At 44.5% G+C, this 18,693-nt stretch overlaps 4 protein-coding genes and 1 long non-coding RNA gene across 8 annotated transcripts; 2 read left to right on the top strand and 3 right to left on the bottom strand.

Moving 5' to 3' along the window:
• Nucleotides 1-6: 6 nt before the first annotated feature.
• On the bottom strand, nucleotides 7-6,767 carry parp2 (poly (ADP-ribose) polymerase 2). The gene is made up of 17 exons (XM_067252962.1): nucleotides 6,613-6,767; nucleotides 5,925-6,134; nucleotides 5,609-5,782; nucleotides 5,443-5,513; nucleotides 5,029-5,079; nucleotides 4,850-4,946; nucleotides 4,663-4,738; nucleotides 4,456-4,558; nucleotides 4,042-4,192; nucleotides 3,729-3,867; nucleotides 3,534-3,597; nucleotides 3,040-3,174; nucleotides 2,574-2,701; nucleotides 2,054-2,153; nucleotides 1,667-1,765; nucleotides 1,098-1,222; nucleotides 7-615 (listed from the first exon to the last, which is right to left on the bottom strand). Exons 1-17 carry the CDS (start codon nucleotides 6,680-6,682, stop codon nucleotides 456-458), a joined length of 1,953 nt encoding a protein of 650 aa, XP_067109063.1. The 5' UTR covers nucleotides 6,683-6,767; the 3' UTR covers nucleotides 7-455.
• A 109-nt stretch (nucleotides 6,768-6,876) lies between these two features.
• mettl17 (methyltransferase like 17) lies at nucleotides 6,877-10,248 on the top strand. The gene is made up of 14 exons (XM_067253793.1): nucleotides 6,877-7,031; nucleotides 7,257-7,401; nucleotides 7,570-7,719; nucleotides 7,840-7,927; nucleotides 8,025-8,106; nucleotides 8,255-8,328; nucleotides 8,413-8,507; nucleotides 8,604-8,674; nucleotides 8,772-8,879; nucleotides 8,976-9,044; nucleotides 9,176-9,226; nucleotides 9,336-9,428; nucleotides 9,550-9,752; nucleotides 9,922-10,248. Exons 1-14 carry the CDS (start codon nucleotides 6,963-6,965, stop codon nucleotides 10,010-10,012), a joined length of 1,389 nt encoding a protein of 462 aa, XP_067109894.1. The 5' UTR covers nucleotides 6,877-6,962; the 3' UTR covers nucleotides 10,013-10,248.
• A 2-nt stretch (nucleotides 10,249-10,250) lies between these two features.
• Nucleotides 10,251-12,799, bottom strand: sdr39u1 (short chain dehydrogenase/reductase family 39U, member 1). 3 transcript variants are annotated; one of them, XM_067253795.1, is made up of 6 exons: nucleotides 12,685-12,799; nucleotides 12,091-12,197; nucleotides 11,798-11,880; nucleotides 11,517-11,638; nucleotides 11,254-11,406; nucleotides 10,251-11,057 (listed from the first exon to the last, which is right to left on the bottom strand). In XM_067253795.1, exons 1-6 carry the CDS (start codon nucleotides 12,698-12,700, stop codon nucleotides 10,630-10,632), a joined length of 909 nt encoding a protein of 302 aa, XP_067109896.1. In that variant the 5' UTR covers nucleotides 12,701-12,799; the 3' UTR covers nucleotides 10,251-10,629. The 3 variants fall into 3 exon arrangements, with proteins under 3 accessions (XP_067109896.1, XP_067109897.1, XP_067109898.1); XM_067253796.1 differs by lacking the exon at nucleotides 12,091-12,197 and having other exon boundaries at nucleotides 12,685-12,750; XM_067253797.1 differs by lacking the exons at nucleotides 11,798-11,880; nucleotides 12,091-12,197; nucleotides 12,685-12,799 and adding an exon at nucleotides 11,751-11,778.
• Nucleotides 12,800-13,279: 480 nt separating this feature from the next.
• On the top strand, nucleotides 13,280-15,104 carry LOC136959101 (uncharacterized). 2 transcript variants are annotated; one of them, XR_010878719.1, is made up of 5 exons: nucleotides 13,280-13,609; nucleotides 13,895-13,920; nucleotides 14,291-14,316; nucleotides 14,741-14,766; nucleotides 14,956-15,104. It is a non-coding gene; the product is annotated as an uncharacterized lncRNA (long non-coding RNA). The 2 variants fall into 2 exon arrangements; XR_010878718.1 differs by lacking the exon at nucleotides 14,741-14,766 and having other exon boundaries at nucleotides 13,287-13,609.
• Nucleotides 15,105-15,265: 161 nt separating this feature from the next.
• ltb4r2b (leukotriene B4 receptor 2b) lies at nucleotides 15,266-18,140 on the bottom strand. The gene is made up of 5 exons (XM_067253336.1): nucleotides 17,844-18,140; nucleotides 16,276-16,884; nucleotides 15,876-16,076; nucleotides 15,731-15,774; nucleotides 15,266-15,630 (listed from the first exon to the last, which is right to left on the bottom strand). Exons 2-5 carry the CDS (start codon nucleotides 16,870-16,872, stop codon nucleotides 15,348-15,350), a joined length of 1,125 nt encoding a protein of 374 aa, XP_067109437.1. The 5' UTR covers nucleotides 16,873-16,884; nucleotides 17,844-18,140; the 3' UTR covers nucleotides 15,266-15,347.
• Nucleotides 18,141-18,693: the final 553 nt, after the last annotated feature.

Below are 18,693 nucleotides of genomic sequence, written 5' to 3'. Positions count from 1 at the left end.
GACACATTTTTAAGTATTTATTTTCTTTACATGAAAACCCTTTATGACATACAATGAGCCAAAACACATGCATGTAGCATTTGTCAAACATTTTTTATACCAATAAATGTTTTTTAACAGTTATTATTAATTGATCAATGATTATTGCAATTATTTTTTCAGAACCTCTAGGCTAAACAATCAACAAGACGTAAAAATACAACCTTGTATCGTGTTTGCGTTACAATGGTGTTGCATGTGCTCCTTTAAGATAATAGGATATGGCGTTTATACGTTTGCCCTAATAATACCAAATAATTCCTTACACCTGATATCATAGGCCAACAAATAACAGAATAGTGCAAAACACAACTGTATCAAAGACTAGCTAATGATCTTAAGCTTAACAAGATAAGACCCTCCTTTCCTTCGTTGTGGGGAGCGCCTCCCTTCCCCGGGTCTGCAGTAACCATGTCTCACCACAGGGAGGAGTAGTTGAAGCGTACCCTGAGGAGGTACCTCATGCGTGTCTGGGCGGGGTTGTAGACGATGAACTCGTTATAGAGGAGGGAGTAGCCGCCCTTCTCTCCCACCCCCGTCTTCTTGCTCGGGCCCATAGGAACAGTCATGCCATCCCTGAGAGACGGAGAGAAGAAGGATGGAGGGTGAGATGTGTGTGTGGGGGGGGGGGGGGGGGGTGGAGGGTGAGATGTGTGGGGGGGGGGTGGAGGGTGAGAGGTGTGGGGGGGGTGGAGGGTGAGATGTGTGGGGGGGGGTGGAGGGTGAGAGGTGTGGGGGGGGGTGGAGGGTGAGAGGTGTGTGTGTGTGTGGGGGGGGGGGGGTGGAGTGTGAGAAGTGCTGGTTGGGGGTGGTTTTAGGATCCAGATTTCAGTTCGAAAACAAAAGCGATTTAGATACAGAGACAGAACTTTTAAATAATAAGGTTGTGTTGCATAAGGTGGAGTTATTTAAAGCATCACCACGGCAGCAGTGGAACAGGGACACCGAGGAGCACACACCCGCAACGAAACGACATTGAAGCAGGAGTGAAAGGTTTCGACATGGAAGAGACCGTTCCACAAAACAAAGGGGTGCCAGCCTAAGAGAGAGGGACTCACAGTGTGAGGCTGTTGTCGGGGCTGGGCCCGGTCTGGCCCAGGCCCTTGGTGCTGTGCTTCCCTGCAGGGAGCTGCTCGGCCTGGTAGTCAGCATCCAACAGCTCGTTACTGTCTCCCAGGGCAACCTGGAACCAACAACAACAACAACAACAAAACACTCAATGCATTACCGTGGCAACTCGAAGCATGTCACTCACGGATAGCGGGTTTGTGAGAGTGGTAAACCAGAAACGTTTACAGTATTTTGCATAGTCTTGGTGCACATCGGTAGGTGATCCTCTAGTTAACAAAAGAGTGACCTATTTGATCAACAAGCCTTGAGCTTCAACCTAACTCATCAGGCCATTGATGATCACCAGGTGTACATAAGTAACTTAACTTAGCTGTCCGCAACTGCATCAAATGTTAATCTTGGACACACTCTCATACTGGAATTAGAATGATGGGTCGAGTCTCTTATCACTCGACCTAGAAGTTGTTAGAGATAAGTGGGCTTCATACGGCACTGTATTGTAATGTAGTAAATGTTGTGCGTGTCGGTGAGTGAACAGGGAGTCAGTCGTACACACCTCACACAGGAGAAGCAGGCCTGTGCTGTTCTGCTGGCTGGCAAAGCAGTAGTTGGCGCTCTTTGACGACATGTCAGCAAAGTAGATGCCTTTGCCAAACTGGGAAGAGATAGAAACAGTGTCCACCCATCCGGCCTTAAATCCTTCTTTCCTTTGAGAACGTAATAATCTTGATATAAAGATGATCTATATACATCCTCAAAAGAAAGTACAGCATATTCCAAGTATATCATCTTTAGAGACTCGATTGGCACCAGTTGTGCAGAAGCTCATTCTTTCACCTGTTGACTCATCCGAGATCACCACAGGAAAGTAACGACACACTGGAGATGCTTAAACAGGTTTGGAGTATATTTGTTATGTATGTGTCCACCGGGCCAGTCCTACCATGTACCCCGTGACAGGGGCCTCTGGGGGGGCCACACGGAGCCCCTGGCTGAGGATGCCCACCCAGTTAGACAGACGAGAGCCGTGCCACAGCAGTGTCCTGACGGGAGACACAGCACACACACAGGTGAAGAACGGCCAGAAACCATGACATTTAGTCATTTAGCAGACGCTCTTATCCAGAGCGACTCACAGTAAGTACAGGGACATTCCCCCCCGAGGCAAGTAGGGTGAAGTGCCTTGCCCAAGGACACAACGACATTTGGCACGGCCGGGAATCGAACTAGCAACCTTCAGATTACTAGCCCGATTCCCTAACCGCTCAGCCACCTGACTCCCCTGGAACCCCCATGACAACTAGTTCCCAACTAGTAGATACCCTACCCTGGGGTCCACGGTGACACTAACACACGGCTTCACCATGTACACGACACAGGCGAGCGTGAACAAACACCCAGCCTCCGGTTCATCGCTGCCCCGTGCGGCCCTGTGTGACCCCAGGCTGGTTGATTAACGGTACCTGTTGTGCATCTGTGAGAGGAAGCTGTCCCTCTCTCCCTCCCTGTCCACTGAGAACATGTCCAGGACGCTCATGGTATAGTCACTATGGGTGGGGGCATGGGTGGTCTGGAGATACCGCTCGATCACCTAGAGAAATTCACATATGGAACAATCTCAATCTCTCCACGAATCACAATACATATCCGGACAGCTTATTGACATCACTTGTTCTGCTATGATTTGTACCACACATGGCATTTGTTTATAACAGAACACGTATATAACAATTATGTTTTCCAGCCCACATCTACAATACCTGTTACAGTACTGTTGCTATGTTGGTTTAGCATACTTCAAACACCAACATGAGTTTGGTATAGTTAGGCTTGTAACGGCCATATGAAATGTACATTCTTTTGGGTGCTTCCCAAACCACACCTCTGCACATTCAACAGAGGTTTTGTTTTTGGTCCAATATGGCTGACCTGGTACTCGTGGGTGGTGGGGGCCAGAGGCTGGAGCTGACAGTTTAGGGAGTGGTACTGCCTGTCTAGGGGGTGCTCATCACTGTTGGAGCTGGACTGGACCATCTTCACTGCTATCTGGATGTCGCTTAGCGCCTGGACACGCAAGGACACACTTTAGAAAATGGGGAAGACATGTCGAATACTCCCCTAGAACAATCCCCAACCCTCCTCAAAAAATGATTAGGCAATATGGGGAAAATGTCCACATTTATATTTAGTCATTTAGCAGACGCTCTTATCCAGAGCGACTTACAGTAAGTACAGGGACATTCCCCCGAGGCAAGTAGGGTGAAGTGCCTTGCCCAAGGACACAACATCATTTGGCACGGCCGGGGAATCGAACCAGCAACCTTCTGATTGCTAGCCCGATTCCCTAACCGCTCAGTAGTGACATGTAGTGACATATCGTGGGAATACATAAGTTCAAAGGAAACAGGAAGCACACTACAGACCTCTAACAAGGCAATCTTCTGCTTCAGCTCGTCCTCCGTGCGAATGATTGGAGGCGATTTCAGCCTGTGTGTGCGTGTGAGGGCAGGACAACATCATAACGGATTCATTCATCAGTCTCAAATGAGTCGAATTAGACGACGGCCAACGGCATCGTCACAACGGCCCGGCCCAGAGGGCCTAACAGTTCTACTGACCCAAAGTCGTGGGGGATGCGTGTGTAGAACTGGTTACACGCCTCCAGCAGCTCCCGGCTGCTCCCCTTCCTCTTCACACACTCCTCGATCTTCTTCAGGGCTGCGTAGCCCGCTCGGATCTGCTCCACCGTCAGCTTGCCTTCAAGGGGACAGACACAACGGCTCCGTCAGCCATCCCAGTCTTCAAATTTTTTTTGCACAATATACTGGACACTGCCTGCGGCCTTTCGAATGATCACTTGCTACATAGCTTGTTGAATACATTATTATTATTATTTATTTCGCTATATATGAGGTGCAGTTGTCCACACACCGAGCGGAGCTTTCCGTGTGTCGAACTTCATCTCCAGCACACACTCCTCCATGGCCTTGATGTCGCAGATCAGCTCCAGAAGAGACTGGATCTTCACGTCCAGCTGAGAGGTCTTCTGGGCCAAAGCCTCGGGCTTGACGAGGGTCTCTTCCTGGAAGAGGGAGGGGAAAGACTCAGACAAGGTTGTAGAAGGGACTACGGGAGAACAGGCTATGCCGTAAGCGGTATGGATAAAGAAAAAAGAAAAGAATGATGAATGGTTAAATAAAAGAACGGTCAATGATGAAATGAAAGAGGGGGAGAAGGAAGGAAGACTGATGGATGAATGAATGGTGAAGTGAGGACGTGAAGGGTGAGAGAATGGGTATGTTGTGGCACAGAGACTATGCTACCCCAGAAGTCATCACTCCTTGCCTTGTCATTGATGCTGTAGTCCATGAAAACCATGTCATATTTTCCAGCAACCTTCTCAAAGTTGGCTCTGTGCTCCCATTCATTCTTGGTTTTGTCAAAGAATCTTAAAAAGTAAAAGACATGACCCCACAGAATCAACAAATATCACCCCAGTCTATATAAGACATAACAGTCACAGTCAGTTTTACGTAATGCCAATCCACTGACTTTTTGTTGAAGACGTCTTTGGCTTGCAAAAGATCTCCACCACATGAAATCAAATTGCTCTGTCCAGCTTTGCCCACTAAAAAGTGGAGGTGGAGAGAGCGAGAGGGAGAGAGAGAGAATATCAGTCAGGGAAGTAGCAGAGAGAAACATGTTAAAACAGCGGAGATCCACAGGAAGGTGAAAGCACCTCTGCCCCATCTCAGCCACACGCTGTACGCCTTAGCATGGTCATCCTGCAGGAGCTGCATCAGGTAGTATTTGTTGTTGTTGAACTGGAGATTAGTCTGTCAAAAGAGCAGCGTAAAGCATTACCCTTAGAATCCAACAGTGGATCAGAGCACAGATGACATTCGTTTTTTTGGATACCTGGTTCAGCATGACGTCATATACATCATTCCCCGCACTGTAAACATGTGCCTAAGGGTGGAAAGACAAACAACAACAAGAAAAAAAATTAGTGAGTGATATCAGTGGGGTATATTTTTTGCCTTTTTTGTTTTTGCTCTTTTGGACAGAGATGGTTACAGAGAGACAGGAAATGAATGGGAGACACGGTGAGGGGAAGACACGCAGAAACAGCCTGGGCCGGAATCAAATCCAGGCCGCTACGTTAGGGCTTCAGCCCGTATGGTGTGCACTCTACCTGGTGAGCCACAGGTGCTGCCAGTGAGAGATTTTTTGTAAGTAAACCAAAAACAAGAAGTGGGACCAGAAAACAGATGTCAAGGAAACCGTATGGAGGACAGTGAAAGAACACGTTTTTGGAGTCTATAAGCCTACCTTGCCAACCTTGGCTTTGCACTCCGGATCCACCGGAGCCTTGCCTTTCATGACAACCGTCTTAACAACTTCTGTATACACACCAAGCACATTGAACACACAGCATCAATACATGATAGAAACTGACAATAATGAAGTAACTTTGCCATGTCTCTGTGCAACCTACCTTTACTTTCCATTTCATCCACAGGCATCGCTTTGCTTTTCTTCTGGCTCCTCCCCTCACTGCGCTTCTTCTTGGCACTGGGCGGTTCGTCCTTCTCCTCCTCATTCTTCACTTCAACAGTGCTTGCATCTTCACTGGTTGCATCTATTGCATCACCACTACCATTTGCAGCCTCTTTGACGTTTAGAAAGTGAGTTTTGTTAGAACATCTTTCCCAATCAGACATGAATTGAAAACTGTTGCTACCATATTGCACAGACCATCATACATTCTCTCTCTCTTACGCACACACACATATGTATATATACACACACACCAGGTTTTACTGTGTACGTGCGTATTTTCCTCCTGTACTTTGTGACTGGGTTGACCTGGACCATCTTCTTCAGGTCGACCTCATAAGCAGACGCAGAGCCGAGAGCCAGGCTGACAGAGACTCCTCCAGAGGAGACCGCAGAGTCCAGCAGCGCACAGGCTGAGGCTGGGTAAGGTTGCCACTGGCCATCATCCCCCTCCCACTGCCACACTGTCCAGAGCAAGATAACAGACAACAGTGTCAACGAGAAGAGAGGGGGGAAGAGAGAGAGAGACAGAGACAGAGAGAGAATTTGCCATGTTTGGTTGTTATAGTAATAGTTGTAATAGTATACCGATGTCCATAGTAATGATATGAATACTGTTTCTGTGGCTCCACCGTTGCTTTGGCAATATGAACATTTGTTCCTTAATGCTAATAAATCCAATGCAATTGAGAAAGAGAGATAATGGGTCTCATTGTACTGATGCACATGCTCTCATTGTATGATTTTACTGCACTGTTGCTACTCAAGTCATTGCGAAATCATGTTCAACCTTATCTAAAACATTTGTTAACTATTAGAGAACGTATGATAATTACTTTAAGCTTTGATAAACAAGATTTGGTACTTGGTTGGTGTTTACTAGTGATGTAACTAGCTTCCTAGTAGTTGGCTAGCAGCTGCTACATGAACGCAAATACACACCGTTTGACTGGACCTCTTCGCGTTCTGCTTTCACTTGAGATGTGTTCTTAGAGCTTCTGGTGCGCCTCATATTTCTATACAATGTTAATGTTGCTTCAATTTTTGTAAATAGTCCTGTGCGCGGGAATTTTACCCAGCTTTCTTGCGACTCTTAAGTTATCTGCACAGTCTGTATGTAACAACTTTGACTGTAAAGGTTCCGCTCTAGTGTTCTAACTCGGAAATATTTTGTGGACGCACACATGTGGCCATCGTGCTAGCCAGTGCAGTAAGCCAGCTATCTAGCTAGCAAGAAACAAGTCATAGCCACACATCGTTTTGCTTTTGAGGAAAGTTAGTATTTGACCAATATGGCTTCTCGAACCTATGTTAAATGTGTTAACTGTCAAAGGGCAATCACCTTGAGGATAATGTACAGGGTGAGTGTTTTAAACAAGCTGTCAGACTCATTTATCTAGCTAGCTAGTTGAAGGCAGGTATAGAGGTTGAGGTCAAGCCGTTCAATTACCGAGATTAGCTATGTTTGCAAAGCCTGTCAATCACATATCTGTATTAGTTACTAGATGTTTGAATACATCTTAGCTTGTATGTTTGTCTGACGACACAGGACAACATACTAACAGTGTCCTTGCACATCATTGCAGGGATTGTGCAGTGCAGTGGCGCAGCCCCAGTCGCAGGCAGACTTCCTAAATGGTGCACCCCACAGGAAACACCCAGGTCTGAATAACCTGAAGACCCTGAGCATTCCCGAGGAACTTCAGAGGGCTGCACAGGCTGTCATTAATGGTAGACATCCCTTGAAGCAGTTGGCAGGGGTACTGTCATGTCCACCTGCCTTGTCACAAACGTGTTTATCTCTGGCTTGACGACATTTAGGAAACATGCATTTACCATTCAGTCATCCACCATTTATTTGTTGTTGTTTTATAGCGCCTTTTCCATCCCATCCTTTAGATTCCGAAGTGACTGGACTAGTAGACAGAGCACGTAGTCTTACCAACTTCCTGTGGAGCAGGAAGAGAGCACCCGAGGATGCCTTCCTGAGGGAAAGAGCCATGAGCCTGGAGAAAGCTTTGTGGAAGAAGGCGCACGAGAAAGGAACAGGTGACTGAAGATTAGAATGGATGGAAATAAGTGGAACTAGAGACATTCTGAAATTGTAAAAAGGAAATGTGGAAGGTGGTGAAAACATAGACGTTTTAAATGTGTGTGTTTACTCTGAAGTCATGGATAGCGATGTGCTGGAGACCCAAATTAGGAAGAAAGTGCTGTCAGAACTGAGGAAGACGACATATCGCTGGAGACAGATGAGGTCTGCGCTGCGTTGTCCTCAGTAGGAAAGAGTTTTCAATTGGTCGGTACAGTGATGCCTTACTATACCCATTTCCTGCACTCTCCCTTTCTTATAGTTATGATGAGGAGCTGAGTGTGATATACATGACTGCCAGACTAGCAGGTGGCTATGCTGCCCTAAGAAGAGCTCTCAATGAAGTAAGTCTCATCTGAGCCTCACCTGCTTCCTCGTCTTGCTTCAGCAACAATTTTATGAATGGTTCAACCGCACCAGCTAGACCCCTTCTTGGTGTACATATGTGTGTTATTTTATTTATGCATCTCTTTTTGGATTGTCTCTTAACAGATTAGGAGAAGAGATCCCTCCTTCTCCCCCTTTTCTCTGCTGGACTTTGGTTCTGGCTTAGGAACAGCTGTCTGGTAAAGATCAATGTGAACAACAAACTAACATTATTTTGGGTCTCTGGTTCGAATACGGTGCTGATCATCTTGGGTTCCTCCCAGGGCCTCACATTCATACTGGGGAGACACTCTGAAGGAGATGGTATGTGTGGACAGCTCTGGACCAATGAACACCCTAGCAGAACGGCTTCTCCGAGGTAAACATGTCCTCAGTTATAGTAATACACAATCACAGATATACTGATGCTGATAATAGTAGATACATTATAATGTTGTTGTTTTTTGGCGTGCAGGAGGCAGTGAACGAGCTGAACCTCACATCAAACAAGTCTATTTTCGTCAATTCCTACCCGTTTCTCCTAAGGTTAGTCATGTCCCTTCTATTGTGTGTTTGCAGTTGATTCGTCATGTCCCTTTGTGTGTTTGCAGTTGCGATTCCGATGCATGCCTTGCATTTGCAGGTGCAGTTTGACCTGGTGGTGAGTGCCTTCTCCTTGTCAGAGTTACCCTGCCAGATCGAGCGGGAAGAGACCCTCTTTACACTGTGGAGGAAGACCAGCTCTTATCTGGTGGGTGGAAATAAGACCACAGAATGCAGGCTTGTTTTCTTTTGTTTTCTTCCAGCCTACAGTGTAAAAAAATGTCTGAACTCTTGATTTTGTAAGGTGCTGGTAGAGAACGGGACTAAAGAGGGCCACCAGATGCTGATGGATGCTAGAAATACGCTTCTCAAGGTCCTACTTTACACAATAATACACCCACACTTGCGTATTCATCTTGCTTAGAGCACATGACTAAAACTTACCATTTCACCTGATTCTATTCCAAAACGTAGACATTATTCTAAATCCTGTCTGATTTGTAGAAACAAGAAAAGTCATCCCAGGACCCCAGAAGACCATTTGTGTTTGCCCCTGTACGTAATTGACAAATATTTAAGGAGAAGATATCATTCATCCTCGCATTGTCATCACATTCACAGTCACCAACCGTATGTGCATCCTTTTCTGTGTGTTGTTTTTCAGTGCCCACATGAATTGACCTGTCCCAAGCTGGCCCAGCGCCTGCCTACGCCCTGCAACTTCACCCAGCTCTACCACCCTCTCCAACTACCAGGAGTGAGAGAGAGCCCTCTTACACACATTGTCAGATGTTTCAGAACAGTCGACCTATACTGTACTTCTTTATGCAATCAAGGCACAAGTCTGCATGCTTATCCATACACTCTTGGGTTACCAGGTCCCAGATCAACAGACTGAGAAGTTCAGCTACCTGATTCTGTCAAGGACAGATCCGGCTGACATGCAGGGGAGAGCAGAGGGGGTGCGCTGGGCCAGGCTGACGGCACCAGTCCTCCGCAGACCCAGACACGTCCACTGTCAGATGTGCTCCCCTAGTGGAGAGCTCCAACGACTGGTCGTGACTTCTCACAGACATGGCAGGTAAGGCTGTGTTGTCGCCAACTCCTTCAGGGTGCTCTAAATGCACAAAGTCTTATAATTTATGTATAAAGTCATCTTTAGAGGCTGGTAGCTTTCTTTACTCAATAGTATCATATACATGACTGTCAAAATGTGAGTGGAGGGCTGATTGTTTGTGTGTCTTCAACAGGGATGTGTATCGCTGTGCACGGAATAGTGATTGGGGAGATCAGTTGCCAATCGTTCAGTCAGAGGTGGACACAAACGAAGATGTAGACTGATTAGCCAATGGGAGTGTCAATACCATCCAGACTGAATAAAAGATACTGAAATAAAAGTTTCAAATGCCAGACAGTTGACCACCTTAAATTTTACAGAAAACCTCAAGAACTCCATAAAAATGTATTTTACTTGTATTACTTGTATTAGGGATTTCTTTCTATGGGAAACCCAAGCAATTCTTCTCCGACTGTATGACTGGTGCATCAATGTCAGGGAAAGTGCAATAAATAGGTATAATTTTCCTTATTTTGTTTTTATTCAATAGATGACTCACAGATTTGTCACTCGTTCTTGAACAGAGCATCAGCTGGCCATGATACAGTTGCAAACAAGTTAACAGCTGTACTTTGGTGAAGTTTACCTTCCATATTCTGAGCCAGTGTCAACTGATCTCTTGGTTGAGAGTAAACATGGAGCAGAAAATCAATTGCTTGTAAATATAAGTTACATTTCCTTTACCCAAACATCCAACTCTTAGTAATTAGTAAAAGTTTAAATGTAGCAGTTGATTTAAAGGACAACATGGTGACATTCTTTAACATACACTCAGGGAGGGGGGGATGATGATACAGCTGAGATTGAATGTAACATTGTTTCACAAGTCTCCTCTCTCCTGTTAGCTCCCAACGATCTGCTTCAGGGCTGAACTCAGGTCAGGATACTGATACTGGAAACCAGACTCTAAAGTCCGCTCGGGGGCCACTTTCTGGCCCTGAGTGAGAACAATAGCTCTCTCGTGGCCCATGAGGGCATTCATGACGAAGCCGGGAACAGGAAAGATGGTGGGTCGATTGAGAACACGACCAAGTTCTTTAGTGAACTCGTAGTTGGTGTTATTTGCAGGGGCGACACCATTGAACACTTGTGGAACGGGGGATGGAGTGTCAGAGGAGGGCTCCAGGGCGTGGGTGATGATACCGGCTAGATCAGAGACATGGATCCAGGGGAAGGGTTGACGGCCAGAGCCTAAGGTGCCTCCGAGACCCAACCAGAAAGGAGTCAGCATCTGCTTCATGGCGCCACCGTCACGACCTAGTACGGCTCCTGTTGGGGGGGGGGGGGGGGGGGGGGAGGTCAAACAGCAGGGAATGAGGGGTGGAGAAAAGGGAAAAAAATCAATAGGTGTGTTCGACTTCATGCAGCAGACGGCTGTCGGCTGAGGTCGAACACACCTAATGACTGACATCACTTTTTCAATGCAATGAACACAGACCGTACAAAGCCATTCCAAACTGTGTACCTGGCCTGATGACCACCTGCTTGGTCTTCAGGGCTGTGTCTTGAGGTAGCCGCCCCGCCGCCTCCCATTCCTTCACCAGTCGAGACAGGAGGTCAAACGGTGTCCAGTCACTGTCCTCTGTGTACTGGGCTGTCTGACTGGGTTTATAACAAGCTGTGGGTTGTACACACACACCACTCTGATCACTAGATAATCAGGAGTTTGAGAACATAGGAACGTCTTATCCCAGACGATATTCTGCATTTTGTTTTTTTCAGACCTACCTACACCTGTGACGAGGACCCATGAATGGGGAGGAGTGGGAGAAGCAGCGATGGCCTGAGCCAGAGCCTTTGTGGTGTCAATACGACTGGCAAACAAATCCTTTTTATAACTTTCATTCCACCTTTAGACAGGAATAGAGACAGCAGTCAGAGATGGGGGGACGAGAGTGTCAGCGAGGAACACTCACCCACCCCCCCAAAACGACATCCTTCCTTAAAATAAAGGCGGAGTACATTTGGTGGTGATAGTATCAGTAGGAAACTGTTAAAAGACGGCCAACCATCGCAGAGGGTTCATGAGATTCTCCCCAGCCAGGTTCACAGCACCCTCACATGGTGGGAGGCCATCAGCTTCCAGATCATTCTGCAAGAATAAAGGAGGGAAGGTAAGCATTTTGAGAATACACAATTACCTTGTTGGCTGGCCCCTCTGGTTGTGACAATAAAAAGGTGTTTCTATAAACTTATATTGAATGAGAATAAGTAGGAGGATACTTTAGGCTTCCACTACATAAAAAAATATGTGTTCCTTAAGCTTTAAGAGCCCTGCTAGGGCTAGGGTATGTGATTATACCCATGTAATCGTTCCTGGACCAGCTTGTCGCGATATCACAGTGACTTCATGGCCTTTGTCGCGGAGCAAACGAGACAGCTCTCTGCCTACAAAACCCGACCCTCCTCCTGAAGACATGACAGATGTCAACATCAGGAATTGCATACAACTTTGAAGAATAATGTGCTTATATTCGCTACATCTGTATTTATTTGTATTAATAGTACGGCAATAATACTGATAGCTACTAAATTAGTTTAATAGATCTGACAGTTTTCAATTGGGGACAGTTTAATAGTAAAGTAAGAAATTCTGAAGCTGCGCATGCGTACATAACACTTATAAAACAAGACACTGCTCCACAGAAGTTTGATCTGAAACAAACTAAAATCATGTCCCACGTATGTGTTATGATCCATGCATGAATACATGCTAGTCTTGCATAGAAGGTAACGTTAAAGGGATGTACCGGTAAAGTTCTGGTTCAAGGTAGGCTACATAACGTTAGACAGCTAGCTCGCCGTGTCACATTGACATTACGAGCTCACTCAAATACAGGCAATACACAATTATTTATATATATATATATATATATCTTTGAAATTAAGTACCTACCTATCAATATTCTCATGACACCTGTAATTTACAACAGAAAACGAGTAGGAAACCGTTCAGTTACTCTCAGCTACTAACAGAGGTTGACTGATTTGGCTCCCTGTCTGATTGGTCTGGAAGCTCTTACGTAGGAGTAGCCTATCCTTGCTAATTGGGCACAGTCGTCTTCCATTTTTGTAAGGGAATTCTGATATTGAGTCACTGTTGCTCTGTTTGATCATTAACTAGTAGATGAGGTAATAAACATTGCATTGGCACCACGTTGGTAATTATTTAATTAGCATGATATTAAGAGTTAGACTTTTATTGGACACGTTTATTTCAGTTTTTTGTGCCAGAGAATTGCAAAACCTTTTTAAATACATCAAATACTTATAACAGACAATGTGACGATTACATGTCTGCTGAAGCAATTTTCTATACCAATACAAAATCAAATTTGATTATCCTTACAAAAATGTATCCTTTAAGTTGAGAATTGACTGAACAAACATTCTGCAAAGGGTACACAAATTCTTCATTAGTTTCAGTCGCATACCCGGAAGGAACAGACGTGGTTTCTAAAACGAGGGACAACAAACACGTGGTTTGATAAAGAGATAAATTTGGCCACACTCGTCCTGATCAGTCTTTTTACACATAGCAGGGGAGGAGTAACATGTTAAATGAGTCTGTCGCCAATTGTCACATTTGCTTTAGTTTATAACTATAATTGCAAGGCTAGATAATTGGATTCGTGGAAATAATTAATTGTGGTGACTATGGCAAAATTATAAGTTTAACCTCTGTTTGTTAGCTAGCATTAGCTGCTAACATACCATGAGGTACAGCGATTTATACCCGTTATCTACTTTTTTCTTTTGGTGACAATTTGGTATTTGGATCGATTATGCATGCATCAATTGACCCATGCGGTCCTACCACGGTAAGATTCAGAATTAAATTCAACAACATTTTTACAAGAAATGGCCAAACGATCACGAAATTTGTGATTGCAGGTGCATAATGGCCATAAATTGCATGTGCGCGCTTTACTAGTTAACTCCTGGAATGATGATTTGCAGTCCGTGTTTCACCTGATCCTCGTGATTAAAACTTTTACTGCACTGACAGGCACGAATATCCTTGCCGAATGTTACACATAATAAAAAGTGAGCTGATTTAATATTCCAATCTCTCTCCCCCCCCCCCCCCCCCCGCCCCCTTATAGACCACAAGTTGTAACTGGAAACAACGGTAAGTCATTTCAATGAATCTGTTTTGGAACCTTTAATGGTAGGGCTTGCATGTTACCTTGCTGTGATGCAAGTAGACTGCATTTCCCCTGAATTCCAGTCATTATTTACAATTCAGAATTCAATTCAACATGTTGACTAGAAATGGCCAAACTATCAAGAAATTTGTGATTGCGGGTGCATAATGGCCATAAATTGCATGTGCGCGCTATACTAGTTAACTCCTGGAATGATGATTTGCAGTCCGTGTTTCACCTGATCCTCGTGATTAAAACTTTTACTGCACTGACCGGCTCTTCTATCCATTGCTGAATGTTAAACATAGTAAAACGTGAGCTGATTTAATATTCCAATCTTTCCCCCCATTATAGATCACAATTTGTAACTGGAAACAATGGTAAGTCATTTATTTAATGAGTTAGTCTTTTGAAGCCTAATGGCAAGGCCTCAATTTTGCCTTGATGTGATGCATGTAGACATTTAGTCATTTAGCAGACACTCTTATCCACAGCGACTTGTAGACGGTGTTTCCCCTGAACTCCAGTAATTATTGACAATTCAGAATTCAATTCAACAGCATTCTTTACCAGAAAAGGCCAAACGATCACAACATTTGTGATTGCGGGTGCATAATGACCATAAATTGCATGTTGTGCACACTATACTAGTTAACTCCTGGAATGATGATTTGCAGTCCGTGTTTCTGATCCTCGTGATTAAGACTTTAACTGCACTGACAGGCTCTTCAATCAATTTGCCAAATGTTAAACACAAAACGAGCTGATTTTTAAAATTCCAAACTTTTTTCTCCCCCCTTATAGATCACAAGTTGTAACTGGAAACAATGGTGAGTTTATTCAATGAGTTTCGTAATCTTGATTATTCTAGCAGGGCCACATTGTTGCCTTGCTGTGATGAGTTGCATTTACACCACGTTTCCACTGAATATCAGTAATTATTCACAAGCACAAAAGGGTTTGTATAACAACAAGGAAATGTTATGGCCTCATTCTGATCCATTTTTCTTCCTCTTTAGGTATGGTGTAATATATACGTGTCGGACGGTCCTGACTCATGCACTCTACCATTTGGCATTGCCTGTCTTAACCTTGAATGATCAGTTGTCAGATGTATTGTGTGCTGTAATGTATGTACAAAGTAAAATAAATTTAAATGGAAACTCGATTGAAGTGTCTGGACTCGATGAATTTTGGAAATTGTCAGGAATAAATGAATGCATGGTTAACTTTTTTTTGTTGCATAATTGAACACGTGACCAGCCATATTAAACTAAAAAAAACTTGTCAACCTTGTGTGGTTTGGCTGCAACATGAACTGAAGCAAAATGTGCCTGTATTTGCAAGCACCCAGAACAGCCTTGCAAAAGTCTTTAATCTGCATTGTTCATGGAGTCTCAGTCATCCGGTGTTATCTGCTTTGACTTGCAGGACTCTCATTTGCAGTGTTCCCATCATCACTGATACTGGACTCCATGTTTTTAACCCGTATTTGGTCCTTCCTACTCTTATTCCGTCCTTTCTTAACTGCAGTATCCAGGGATGTTCCCTCAAAGAGACGAGCCATGAAAGCCAGGCCATCTTTTTTGATGTAGGCCTTTCCAGCGAAAGTGTAGAGAACCGGATTGGCACAGCTACTAATGAAGGCCAGAGATGAGGTCACAGGACGACTAACGGATGAGATGTGGTCGAGCCTGAGGAGGAAAAGCCATGTTACATGAAACCAATAGAGCTAGGGTTCAAATGTTCATAGTTATAAAGAGACAAGCTGGTTTGAAATGTGCACCTACGTACTTCTTATGGGTGCTGGAGCCTTCTTTGAAGTACTGTGCCACCACCTAGAAGAGAACCACATTTCACAAAATGATATAAAAGCAGACTACTTGACCTTTACACCAAATATGAACCTGTTGGAAATGTGATGTGTACGACCACACACCTGCATCATGTTGATAATGTGGTAGGGCAGCCAGAAGACGCCAAACATCACAACTATGGCCAGGATGAGTTTCTCGCTGCGGACCTGCCGACGGAACTTGGTCTGTCTGAGCCGTCTCAGGATGCAGACGTAGCTGGTCACTATGATTCCGTAGGGAAGCAGAAATCCCAATACAGTCTCAAAGGTGTATTGGAACCTTACCTGGACAGAAAGTAAGAACATGTATGCCCAAATAAGGTTACTGGTAGTCCTAAGGTACACATGTCTTAACATGCTTTGATGAACTCATAACTACTACTTGGATACAAACTACCCTCGAACAGATACATAATTCTTAATACAGGGAACAAGCTCAGACTTATATAATCATGTACTTCTTTGACATTTCCATTGGACTTACATGCTGGGGCAGAGTGTGATTGGGCGCGCACACCAGCCTGGTTTTGTTCTGATCGTCTGTGTCCTCCCTCACTTCTCGGAACACCAGAGCAGGAAGTGATGTAAAGAGCACCAAGAACCAGACCCCTGCCAGTACCCTCAGGACTATCTTCCTGCTGGCCAGTTTGTGCACCTTTCTCGGCCACACCACCGCCACCAGCCTATGTAGGCTCATGAGGGTAATGAGAAATATGGAGGCGAACATATTCAGATTGCACAAGTAGAACACACCCTTACACATGGTGTTGCCAAAGTCCCAGTTTTGCCTCGCCAGGTAGACGACAAAAAAGATGGTGAGCAACATGAGGCAGCCATCAGCGCAGGCCAGGTTGAGGATGATGAGGGTGGTGACGGAGCGCTTGTGGGTGCGCGCCAGGATGCTCCAGATGATGAAGGCGTTGCCCGGGACGCCCAGGAGGAACACGAGGCTGAGGATGAGCGCGCCCACCACCGTGGTGGTGTCGTTACTCACACCGCTCTCATCCTCGATATCTTCCACTGTGTTGTTCCCGTTACCAGACAAGGCGTGGCGAAATGCAAGCACAGAGTTGTCGTCCATCAGAGATTGCTTCTGAAGAGGGAACGTGAATTAGTCAAAGTTTTCCAAAGTAAGCTTCCTGTGTAACAAACTCAGGCAAATATGACATCAATGATTTTCCAATGAGGGAAATGTATTGATAGATTTAAGCCTAGACATGAGCTTGATGCCTCGATTTCCTGTTACCCATAAGTAATCATCAGTCCTGTTTCAGAGATTGGTCTCCAACTACATACTCAGACTGTATTTGTATGTAGTCTCTTATCAGATACATCTGCACAGAGCATCACTACTTAGCTGTTAGGTCGCTTGCCCTATGACTTTTCCAGACCAATCTGAAAGTGCTATGAATTTCGAAAAGGAGTTTGACCAGGAACTGTGGATGTATGGTACTGAATGTGCTTGGATGACACATTCATTACAGAGAAACTGATGCAACCAAGCAAATATTCATATCTGGCACTAGCCAAATGTGTATTGCCACCACAGCCCCGAAAAGACATGCTTAAACATGTTATATTAGCAATGGGGATGTTAACGACATCTTACCAGCCTCTCCTCACTATCCTCATAGATCTACCATTCCCTATATCTCAGAGAAAACCAAGACTGACAAAAACCAGATTCAGGGAAGGAACACGTACATATACATAAACATAGAATTATTTGTTTGTTGTAATTATTTGTTTTACGCTTTGTTTCACTCGGACATCCATATAGCTTTGGTTTATTTCCAAAGATGTCCTCAGAACGGTGTAGATGAGTAAATATGTGACTTGTGACAGAGTTGAAGCAATAGCAAGGAACACTCAGAATGATCCAGAATCGCAAACCACATGATGTTGTCGAGATCTTATAAGGCATGGAGGGATGTATATTTGACAAAGGACAAGAAGTATGAAAGGAGAAGTGTTGAAAAACAGAGTATGAAGTAGAGCAACAGAGAGGGAATAACAAAAACAGCCCGTAAGAAGCAAAGTAAATTCACACACCTTGATATCTTGTCTATCCAAGTCTTCGACGAAGAATGATGATCGTTGACAAGAAGTTTTTACAATTTATAGGTTTGGATCTGTATTTCGTTAAACAAAAACTCAGTATTTTCCCAACAAAATGTTACCCCCTGCGTATTCGTTTATGACAGTATATACAAAGTCTTCTTAATGTGCCTGACTATGTTCCCTTCACTTTAAAAGTAATTGAATACAGTTTGTTTCCCTCTCCCTGTCTGCCCCTCACTAAGTGCCTTACAAATGAATAACGAGTCGGCCCACAGGCCAGAACAGGCCGGCCCAGGAGGTAGAGGTGTGTCCTTCCTTTATCACCCCCTCCCCCCACACACAAACCTTCAGTCTATCTACCTTCTCGCTCACACACACACACCATATATTTCTATCCATGTCTCTTCACCTGTTTCTCTCATACACACACACACACACACAATGTCCTTATATATAGGTAATCTCTCTTTCTCTCTCACACACACACATACAAATGTACACTAACTCTCCCTAACCCAATCTCTCTCACATACACATAATATGTCCAATATATCATTTAATATTGGTTTACATTCTGCATTCTTCTTTTTGTGTACATCATCTGGTTACAATTTTATAAACAAACAAGTACATCCGGTGTAAATTAACTGTGTCCCAACATCTGTATCCCGAGGCGCTGTTGAAGGCCTTGTAACAACAACAAAAAATTACACATTATAGAGAAAGTGGAGGAATCAACATGACGACACAAGCTGATGTTGCTCAAACTCCCTCTCATATTCTCCAAAACACCAGTGCAAACATGTAGCCAACCATCACATACGCACATGTACCAGGAAAC

The sequence above is a fragment of the Osmerus mordax genome, chromosome 16 (genome assembly GCF_038355195.1).
Source record: "Osmerus mordax isolate fOsmMor3 chromosome 16, fOsmMor3.pri, whole genome shotgun sequence".
In the NCBI taxonomy this organism is placed as follows: domain Eukaryota; kingdom Metazoa; phylum Chordata; class Actinopteri; order Osmeriformes; family Osmeridae; genus Osmerus; species Osmerus mordax.
Note: the sequence above shows the minus strand (reverse complement) of the source record. Positions and strands in the feature narration are given on the sequence as shown.